We start from the raw sequence: 11,171 nt of genomic DNA on the forward strand, positions 1-11,171 counted from the left end.
ACCACACAGACACGCATTCACCTATGTGTCGAAAATTTTAACAAAATAATTATTAATTTTTCAGTAAGTTATGAGGAAACAAAATCGGTGGGGTAACACACACATCCACACCTGTTAATCTGGAAATAATACTGAAAAACATTTTTGGCAGGACTTTCGGAAAAGCTCTCCCACATAAATCGGAGGAATTTCTCCCTTTAAATTCGAGAATTTTTCCTTTACTTTCTTTTTTGCACCCTAAACTTCAAAACAATGAGTGAAGCTCTTTTTTTTTTTTAATGATTTTAACCTATTTTTCGAATGTCTCGCGGCTTCGCGTCCTCACCCCCATTGTGTCTTCTGAACAGCAACCACCACTAAACCTTCCCCCACTTGCCTTTTCGTCAATTTATTGTATTCCACAGTCTGACTTCCCACTTCATCATATCTTCCGCGATTAAATCGTCTTGTTTCTTTCATACTTTTGCCATTCTGTAAAATCTTTTTTTCCTATACGACACAAATTGAAGTAACCATATTTACCAGGTTTTAATTAATTGTTTTCGCCCCCAAATTACCTTTTCATTCTGCACAACTTTTTCCAGTCTGTGAAAACTTCTATACGACATAATAATTGAGGAAAACATGAATTTAAGACTTACCTGATTTTACTAATGGCTGCTTTGATGGTGAACTTGATCGACTTTTTTTCATATAGATATTTCGATTCCTAGACAAATAATGGTCCTCTCACCTACCTATCCACCTACACATTAAGGTAAGAAATAAAAATTGGCATGATTCCTATCACATTTAGCACTTTTTCATTTCCCACTCGAAACAAAATTGTGGATGAGCTATTCTTCACTTCAAGACACCAAGATACTAGAGATCAGCTGCTGTCCAATTGGATCAGGGTTTCATAATTCTCGACAAGAGCCCCTCAACCCATCCACAAGGGCTTTCAATGGCGGGAAACACGTTCTCTTAAAGAGTGCCATGACAAAATATTTCAAACACTTGCAGGTAGACGTGTGAAAAACAAATTAGAAATATGTTTTTATAATACGATAGTTTCAGTCGAATAATATATAGAAAACAAGGGACTTCTTCAGAATTCTCCACTCCCTATAACTTTTGAACTAGTAATTAAAAAAAAAATTCAGATTGATATGTTTTCGATATCGGAGATTATGATTTAGCAAAAAAAAAAAAAATTCCAATTTACAACCCCCACCAATTTATTTGCTTTGTTTACAGTTGACAAGACGTGCTGTCACGCACAAAATGACAGCTTCCAAATCTTGTTTCCTGATTGGGTGAAAATTATCAAACTTTAATCCTCTATAACTTTTTAAAAACATATTTCTGGAAAAAGTGAAACAAGCTTGGAACTCAAATTTTAAGATTTTTGATAAACTTTGATTTCTGAAATGCTGGTAGCTAAACCAACTAGATCTTTTATAGAACCGTTAGAAGTTAGTGTCGAACATACAGCGAAGCTGATTAAAAAGATATATAAGCCTTCATTATTTATGAACATTATTGATATCAACAGCTGTAATATCCGTCAATTGCTTGACTCAACAGTAACAGTTGAATTGACAATTACGTTTTGTCAAGATATTGGACTGTTACATCGTGTGAGAGTTTGTTGCACGTGTAACCGAAATATGGAAGTGACAAAGGGTAGTAAAACAAAGTAAAGTTTGAGATGGAGATGTGGAAGACCGTGTAGAAAAGAGAAAGGTTTGAGACGCGACACATTCTTTGCCAATAGCGGGAGCTGGAATGGAAATAGTGAGGCTATTTGTAATTGGAAGAATTTCCTCCGTGACATATGCGCAGAAAAATTATTAATGGATCCAATATTACTTGGTGGTTCCGGGACAAGAGGTTCAGATTGACGAGTCTTTATTTACACGGAGAAAGGGGCATGTTGGCAGATTGACACCACGACAGTGGGTTTTTAGTGGCATTGATACAGTGTTTCCTTGAGGCAGTGGCAAAAAGGGATGTCAAAACTCTTTTACCTGTGTTGGACAAGTACGGGAGACCAGGAACCACTGTGGTGTCAGATCTGTGGCGAGCATACAGCACCATTGGTAACAGAGGATTCCAACATCTGACTGAATCATCAAATGAATTTCGTTGATCCTATGGCAGGAGCCCACACTAATACAGCCGAAAATCTATGGATGGGGGAAGAGCAGAGGTACAAGGAGAGTGGAACTGCACGTTCACTCATTGACATTTATTTTAGTCGAGTTTATGTGGAGACAAAAATATGCTAATGGTAGTGTTTTGGCGATCTTTCGTTTTGAGTACATTTTACGTCATTTCTAATCCACGTGCGTTTGTTTATGTTTCTGAACAAGATCGTCGCTTTCCTTAAAAGTGTTTTAGAGTTAGGGAATTCCGTCCCTAACCCTAACCTTTTTACGGAAACATAAACAAACGCACGTGGATTAGAAATGTGGGTATTATAATTTTGAAAAAATGTGTTTCAGAATGAGGAATATAATAAAATGAAGATTTTTATGGTTTGACGACCAACATTTTTTTATGTAGTGTTTTTGGTACCGAAACACTTTCAAACTTCGAATACTTGTATATTTTGTGTTATAGAACAGATAAAAAATTTTGTATTCGAAGTTATTTCATGTAAAGAAATTGTCGTATTTCGGTAATTTCAACCAATCACTGACGTCTATTGAGTTGAAAACAATTGCGCCGTGGAATGTAAACAACGGTGTCAGGGGATCTTTTCCCTTGAATAAAATTAGTGCCGTTGTTTGTCAACAAAAACTATCCGTTGTCAACAACAACTATCAGTGGTATATATTTCGTTTGTTACTGTTATTTATGACATCGTTCGTGCGTTTGTACTGGTTTTAACTTTAGGGTTTTAGGGTTAGGGTTCGGGTTTTAGAGTTAGGGTTAGTTTTAGGATTACGGTTAGGGTTATGATTATTTTTGCCATAACCTTAACTCTAACCCTATAACCCTAACCCGAACCCTAACACCTTACTAGGGAATAATGATATAATTAAACAGGGAATAACACACTTGACACCGAACAGCACTAACTGTATTCAGCTGAATAGACGTCAGTGATTGGTTGAAATTACAGAAATACGACAACTTTAACATGAAATAACTTATTAAGAAGTAATTTTTGTTAAGAAGGCTAAGAGAAAAAGATGTTTTATATGACACATTCTACCAGTATCCCAAGTTTGAAAGTGTTTCGTTAAGAAAACAAGTGTTGGCCGTCAAACCATAAAGATCCTAAAATGAAAAGCAAGTAATAAAATAAAAAGAAAAGTATCAGAATTGGTTCTGAAAAAAATTTTAACGGAGGTGGGGAGAGGAGTTTCGGAAAATTCACACAAGTCGACTGTGTTTCCTCGTAGCTTGCAGGAAAATGAGTATTTTTAAATTAAATTTCCTACAAATACCTTTCAAAGTGTGTAAATACGATTATATCGGAATTTGATGTGAATAGACGAGTCTGTATTTACACGGAGAAAGGGGCATGTTGGCAGATTGACACCACTAATACAGCCAAAAATCTGTGGATGAGAGCAAAACGGAGTAACAAGGAGAGCACACATACATACTGATTCAATTTCTTTTTGAAATTTCAAGTTTCTTTCTGTGGATACATGCGATGTGTGCGATCCCACCATTTTTCACATTAAATTCCGATATAATCGTAATTTACACATTCTGAAAAGTATTTCTGAAAATTTCATTTTAAAAAATCAGTTTTTCTGAAAGTTATGAAGAAACAAAGCTGATTCGAGTGAATTTTCTTAAATTCTTCTATCCACCCACGGAAATATTTTTTCGCAACAAATTCTGATATAATCAAAATTTATACCATCTAAAGCGTATTTATAGGCATTTTCATTTTAAAATAGTCGTTTTTCCGAAAGTTGTGAGGAAATAAAGTCGATGGGGACACGTAGGTATGCCACTTACAAATAGCTGAGGGATAGGACAGACGAGTTATATGAGTACTGGTATAACATGGGTTTTCCGGAACATTTCATCCCAAAGTCATTCCAGATTACTGATTTTTCTGAACTAAGGTGGTCACACTCTTAATTAAACAAATATTAAATTTATTTAAGTAATTAAATGAAATACAGTTATCTTATACATTAGTATAAATGATACAAGTTTTATAATACTGTATTGTGTAAACTAGTCTGGTAGCCTCAGGAATTTGAAGTTCCTGCTCGTAAATTAGTGCAGATTATAAAGGGGTTCAGAATCATCTGCGTCTGGAAACTTGGTGTTGAATCTGTAATAAATGAAGTGGAGACAAATTGAAAATTGGGTGCAATTCTGGTTTAAGCATCTCATAACCCCCCATAACTTTTTTTTTTATTCTTTGGAATTTTCAGAAAATTTTTGCGAATTTGTGTTCTACACACGGGAATTTATACGATTATGAAAGAAAAAAAAATTTTTCTCAAATGTTTTAAAACCCTCCCATAAATCCTAAAAGTTCCACTCTTTATCAATTTAAAAAAAAATCAAAGTTCAAAATAAAGGCAGTCGAAATTTTTTGCTTAAATTCCAGCAATTGATCACCCTTGGGTGCATCAGAAAAATATTGAAAAACATAGATACATGTCAGAGTGGCAAAGAAACGAGGAGGGTATCAGGTGGTCGTGGGATGTGCTAAAAACAACAGCTAAATCACCCTTAAATCACTTGCACAAAAAACAAGTTTTTGCATAATCCTATGAATTCCCATGTGTAAAACATGAATTTGCAAAAAATTTCTGAACGTTCCAAAAAATTAAAAGAAGTTGTGAGGGCTTATATGGGGAACTTGAACCAGAATTCCACCGAAAATCGATACGAAAGAAATAATAAATGCACAAAAGATTACACAGAATGAATAAAATATGTAGATAATTTTCAAAACGTACTAATTCTAGCAAGATTCAGTTTAATAATAAAAAGGTTTTGCCAGCGAAAAATATGAACAGAAATAATGTTTACTGTACCGTTATCTTTAGATGAAGTTAACACATTAAAAGTAGATGGGATCGATAAAGTGTATCAATTTAATGTTGTGTCTTATGGTTCATTTATTAATCCCTACAATAAAGACAGTATAAATCTGTCTCGACCATATTTGAACTCAGGAATTTGAAACACTGAATTAATTTCCCCTTCATTAGACACCAGACTCACAATATTTATAGCTGTCAGAAGTACCAGGAAAGCAAATTGATTTCAGCTTGAAATTGAAACCGTGTAGCAGACACGACTCACCCGGAAGCTTATTGTTTCTCCTATAAATCATTATTGATAGGGGGTAGGGCAAAATGGTTAACTTCTGATTTTAAAAAATTTTTCTTATCATTTTTCAATTTGAGACTATTACAAGTATTGCATCATTTTGGGAGAAAAAGTTGTTCAGCATAGTTGTTGAAATTGAGAGAGTTTGAAATATAGTCAGATAACGTATTTTTTTTTCAAGACATTTTTCTTCAACTTTGACCTGATTGTAATTGAGGTAGGTTACTAATAAAATATCTGATAATTTTTGGTGTTTAATAAGCAATATTCTTTTCTCTGCTGAATTTCAAGTCTTTTTTCCCCACACTAATATCTAATTTGATGACTTTCAAGTTTAAGAAAAATTATGTCTAAAATGGGACAAAACGAGTAATGACTAACTTCAATGTCTGTATGGTATCTAAATATATTGAGAAGAGAGCCACTCCAACAGATCATGAAGAAACTATAAAGAGTATTTCATGTCTAGTTTTTAGATTTAGTCAAGTTTCATTAATTTAATATCATGTGCCATTATTCTATGATCCTCTATCATTTGCTCTAGTATTTAAAATTTTTATTGCATTGTCTAAAGATGGATATTGATGTGTATGAGTCTTTTATCAAATGTAATTCTTGAGAATTGAAGAGGCAAATTCACCTTATTTTGTCTTACTCATTTTGCCCCAGCTAAATTTGTCGTTTTTATGCTTAAAGAGAATGGAGATAATTTTCTGAAATAGTGTTCTGAATATGTTATAGTGTTTTTAATGCATTTAGAGAAGGTCATTTGTTTAGCTGATATAATTTTTCTAGGGTAGTGAAGATTTGTAAAAAAAAAAAATTACTCAGTGTCCCTCTCCTCAATTAAATTCAATAGTTATACATACAGTATGCACCCCTTTTGGCCCTTTTTATTTTGTTGTTACTTTCTTTTGTAAGAGATAGCTATAATATACTTACTGATATAGCACCATATACTTACTGATAGTTTTTAAACATTGAATGGCTATGGAGGTCCACCAGAATAAAATAGTAATTAAGGGGGTCCATAGATAAAAAATGGTTGAGAACCCCTCGTCTAACCTATGGATAACAGATGCTAAATGTTAATGACGATGATGCATTTAAGCTTTCAGTCCATAGTTTTTAGTCCTTATGTATTGTGGGGTACAAGGTAACTTCTTTAGTGTTGATGCCTTGATAGAGTGTACCCAGTACACTTTGTAAAGTGGGTGGCAAATAAGCCAAGACAATGTAGGGTAAGTGGCTAAGCACTTCACAGACATGTGTACCCTTAATGTAGTTCTCAGGGAGATTCAGCATGACACAGAGTGTGACAAGGCTGGCCCTTTGAATTACAGGTACAACTCATTTTTGCCAACTGAGTGCACTGGAGCAATCTGAAATGAAATGTCTTGCTCAAGAACCTAATACGCTGCCAGGAATCACTCACAACCTTACGGTCATAAGCTGGATACCCTAACCACTAAGGAACTCAACTTCATTTTTAGTCATGGTAAGGACATGATAACCTCTTTAGTGCTTGTGCCACAATAAAATACACCAAGTACAATCTGTAAAGTAGGTGGTCAAAGGAAGGGTATTCAGCCATAGAAACCTTACCAAAATAAAATGCATGGGTGAGACCTGGCCCCTGAGTATGCCAGCAAGGCAGTAACTTAAAATAGGAAGTGATTTGGAACCTGGTAACTCATCCAACCCATGACAACATGGAAAGTGGATGTAAAATATTGATGATGATGCTATTGATGTTCATTGATAGCTTTGAATTAGTAAAACTAAAGATTTTAGTTGTTTTTTTCTCAGCACAGATAAACTGTCACAGGTTCTTATGAGTTTGAAATTTAGAAATGGTATTTACATGCCTCTCCAACACAAAAAGGTATGGTTTGAGGGAGATTTGGCTGCTATTTCTACCAGGTTCGCTGACCACAACGAACAAGAAGAAAAGGATCTTTTTAATACCCTTTCTAAATTTTAAATACATTAAAAAGGTCCTTCCTCCTGCTTCTTTGTGGTTACTCAGCCTGCTAGAAATACCAGCCAAATCTCCCTCAAACCACACCCTTTTGTCTTGGAGAGGCATGTATGGACAGATTGTATAACAAAGTCCTCCAAACACTTAAAAACGGTGGTTATAGTTGGAATACATTTGGTCATGGTTCTTTTCAACTACAGTTGACCTGGAACTAAAAAAAAAAAGAAAACTTATGTTAGGTCGAGCTGACTGCATGAGACTCAAGAATTAACAATGTATAATTAAGTATTTAATTCAGAATATCTTATGAAATTATTTAATTTCCAATTTTCTTTTGTCCCTCACAATGTTGTTTTTAGCCCAGCTTGTAAAGATGAAATGGCACGATTTAAAATCAAACTATATGAGAGAGAAAAGGAAAAGCAGAGAGAGCATCCGCAGTGAAACTAGTGAAAAGTTTACTCCCAGTTGGTGGTTGTTTGGTCTTATGGATAGCTTTCTGGGCCCTATCTATGAGGAAAAGAGGAACAGTATGATTAACAATGTAAGTTAGACCTAAATTTCTTCCATTCTGAGTGTTGTGAGTATGTTACCTGAATGAAGACTTGTGCTGATAAACTGGGTATTTAAGTATAGCGGTGCAGGCATGGCTTTGTGGTAAGAAGGCTGCTTCCCAACCACATAGTTTTTGGTTCAGTTCCACTGCGTGGCACCAGGGGCAAGTGTCCTCTACTATAGCTCCAGACTGACTAATGCTTTGTGAGTGGATTTGATAAATGGAAACTAAAAGAAGACTATCATGTATGTGTGGATACATGCACGCACACACATACACACACGAGAGTGTGCTGAAACGTTCCTGGCTTTGGGTAAAAGAAAATGCAGGAGGATCAGTTAGTTATGATTTTATTCAACATATTCCCCCTCTCAGATTCACACACTTATTGCAGTAATCATTCAGTTTTTCTAGGCCCTGTAAAACAACTCGAAAGTTTGGGCCTCCAACATGGCCTTTTGTGATTCCCTTAAAACCAAGAAATTTTCAGTACCCTCTTGTGTATATGTCTGTATTTGCATGTGTGTATGTGTTACTGTCTCCTTGCTTTGACATTGTGTGATAGTTGTAGAGTCCTTAATTTCCAATCTTCTGATCATGGGGGGAACATTACCTTACTTGGAAACTGAAACCAGCCTTGTTTATCTTGTGTTATTAAGGATCTGTAGGACTACATTAACATAGAACAAAGAATAAAATGTCAACATGTCAAAGAAGAGAGTTCTATTTTATAGCAGAGCCATCTAAGAAATGGTCTTATTCAGTGTGGAGGCAGGAACTCAATTCTGCATATTCAGTGATGCACAAATGGTGTGGTGGAATCTCAGGAAGATTGACTGAATCAAGACTTCAGATATGATAGATGCACTGTACCCTCTTCTTATTTAAGATGACCAGGTGCTATTTGAGGGAGATTTTTTTGTTGCTATGTAAACAGGTTGAGCAGACTATATTCCTTCATTGGCTCTGTACATTTGTAGATTCTGGTAGTGGTAACTATGGAAATGTGCAAGATGGACTCAGTCAGAATATGGCAGTTATTGCTTATATGCACTTATTGTTGACTGTCTGCATCCCAGTTTGGAGGCGAAGGTTAAAATAGCCAAAACAACAATGTCTAATAGACAGCTGCTGCTGGACTATCAGGGTTAATAATCTATATCTAATCACAAGTTCAACACAATATCCATAGCTAAGACACTTAAATTGTAAATGGGCTTTATAGGATAAGTTCACTTGATCACTTTAAGAAGCAAATCACTATAATTAAGGATTAGTTTTTTTAGCTTACAGAGCTGAGTTAACATGCTGCTATGGACCTGGAGAATAGGCCAGGAAATCTACACCAGTGCATTTGTCTCTGAAAATTTGATTAATGTACACAAGCTTTATGGATCTTCTAAAACTTGATGATTGGTGTTGTAGCTCCAAGATAGCTTTCATGCGATCCCTTGATCCTTCTAGGTCTGCAGTAATTCAAACAAGAACTGATCTGGACCATGTTGATCTGTCCAGTCCATACCAGCATGGAAAGCAGCTGTGAATGTTGTGATTGTTGATGATGAAAATGATAGGAAGTAATTAGAGGGAGATTTGCTGTTTTTCACAGATTGAGTAAGCACAAAGAGACTCTCATTAGTTCAGGTTCATGACCCATAGTTGTAGTTAGTGGAGGCACATGGCTTAGTGATTTGGGTGTTGGACTCTTGATCATAAAATTGTGGTTTCAATTCCTAGACTGGGTGACGCATTGTGTTCTTGAGCAAAACACTTCATTTGTTGTTGCTCAGCTAGCAAAAATGAGTAATTCTGCGATGGACCACTGTCCTGTCCAGGTGGGGAACTTATATGCCATGGAAACCAAGAAACCAGCCCTTGTGAGTCAGTATGACTTGAGAAGATAAAAAGAAGAATTTGTAGTTAGTGACACAGCTGTATTTGTGACATTCACTTAACTGTAATGAAATATTAATAAAAGCCTTTGTAATGTATTTAGATCATCAAGTTGTTAACACTTTGTTCTCTCTCCTCCTAGAATACCATCCAACAAGTATCAAACCAAAATATCATGGAGGAAAATGAATACAACTGGTCTCAAGAAGAAGACACAAAAAACTTCATAATAAATCTAAATGCTGACAAACTTTCCTACAACACTGGCAACGCCGATTGCCTTGCACAAGACACTCACACCATGTTTACAGTAGAGCAGAATGCTCAAACAGCTGCAACAACTAGTCACAAGTCATCATTGCCCATCCGGCGTAACAAGTTAAAAAACCTCCATCGTATGGAACACAACAGCTTAGAGACAATTACAAACAACAACAGATTGCTTCAAGAATTGCAAGGATCACTCACACCAGCTATTGAAGAGGACCCTGATGATATCTTTGCAAAGCTAATAGGCTTTGAGCTTAAAAAAATCAGAAGTGATATTCTGAAGTCTGAACTTAAACTGGAAATTATGAGTATATGTCATAAATTTCATATAAAACAAAGAGAGGAAGCTGCTCACTGAAGCTGCCCACTGAACAGACAAGCAGGGGGTTGTTATTTACTGTTAACATTCCACTGCTGTTATTTGTTGATATTCAATTTCAGTGAAAGAAATATGTCAATTTTATTTTTGTTTTATTTTTATTTTTTATGCTGAAATTTGGCATTGACAAAGTATTTTCATCACAAAAATTAAAATCATATGGAAAAAGGCAAATCAATATGAACCTTACTTATCCAAAATTCAGTAAAGGGTTTTTTTTAAGGCTGATTTTTAAATTTTTTTTCATGTTGATTTTAAATTTTATTTCAATTTTGTTTTTTTACAGTTAGATTCTTTTTTATAACCTTAGAAAACATTTTGTAACTTTCTAAAAAAAAAAAGTGTTTTATGAATTTAAAATTAAGTAGTGTAGGGCAGGGTTATTACCATTCAACAGTGTAGCCATATCATTGTTGTTATAAGAGAAAAGATGTACTCGTGGTTGGTTCACTTGGCGAGAGAGAAAGAGTGTGTGTGTGTGTGTGTGCGGGCGAGCGGGCGGACGCGCTACTTAAGGGGAGATAATCGCTTCGAAGTGTTTTTTTTTTTTCCCCCTCATGCTGAGAAATCATTATCAAAGACTGAAAAGAGAGCATACATTATTTCTATATAATTCTTTTATTAAATTTTCTGGTAGTCGTGGATAGTATCACTTCACCCTCGTTCTGGGCTTCAGATGAATTAGACAATCATTTAACTAATGGCCCAAGTTTTGAAGGTCACTCAGAGACTTTAAAAATAAAATAGTAAAGAATAGGATTACTTTTGATAAGATTCAATCTTTGATA

At 35.2% G+C, this 11,171-nt stretch overlaps 2 protein-coding genes across 2 annotated transcripts in view; one reads left to right on the forward strand and one right to left on the reverse strand.

Moving 5' to 3' along the window:
- The window catches only part of LOC106881882 (uncharacterized), a 34,618-nt gene extending 33,843 nt beyond the window's left edge, over window positions 1-775 (reverse strand). Inside the window, exon 1 of the mRNA XM_014932403.2 lies at window positions 642-775. Within this exon, the coding sequence (XP_014787889.1) occupies window positions 642-693 (52 nt within the window). The 5' untranslated portion in view covers window positions 694-775. The remainder of the gene's footprint in view (window positions 1-641) is intronic.
- LOC106881883 (uncharacterized) lies at window positions 624-10,623 on the forward strand. Its single transcript, XM_014932405.2, has 3 exons — window positions 624-757; window positions 7,645-7,829; window positions 9,877-10,623. Exons 2-3 carry the CDS (start codon window positions 7,659-7,661, stop codon window positions 10,360-10,362), a joined length of 657 nt encoding a protein of 218 aa, XP_014787891.1. The 5' UTR covers window positions 624-757; window positions 7,645-7,658; the 3' UTR covers window positions 10,363-10,623.
- Window positions 10,624-11,171: the final 548 nt, after the last annotated feature.

Source organism: Octopus bimaculoides, chromosome 25 (genome assembly GCF_001194135.2).
Source record: "Octopus bimaculoides isolate UCB-OBI-ISO-001 chromosome 25, ASM119413v2, whole genome shotgun sequence".
NCBI lineage: Eukaryota > Metazoa > Mollusca > Cephalopoda > Octopoda > Octopodidae > Octopus > Octopus bimaculoides.

What these genes read in the sequence shown, in the direction of transcription:
- LOC106881883 (XM_014932405.2), top strand. Translation starts at nt 7,659, where the DNA reads ATGAAATGGCACGATTTAAAATCAAACTATATGAGAGAGAAAAGGAAA. An exon ending in GGAACAGTATGATTAACAAT is followed by an intron (nt 7,830 to 9,876) that starts GTAAGTTAGACC and finishes CTCTCCTCCTAG; the next exon opens with AATACCATCCAACAAGTATC.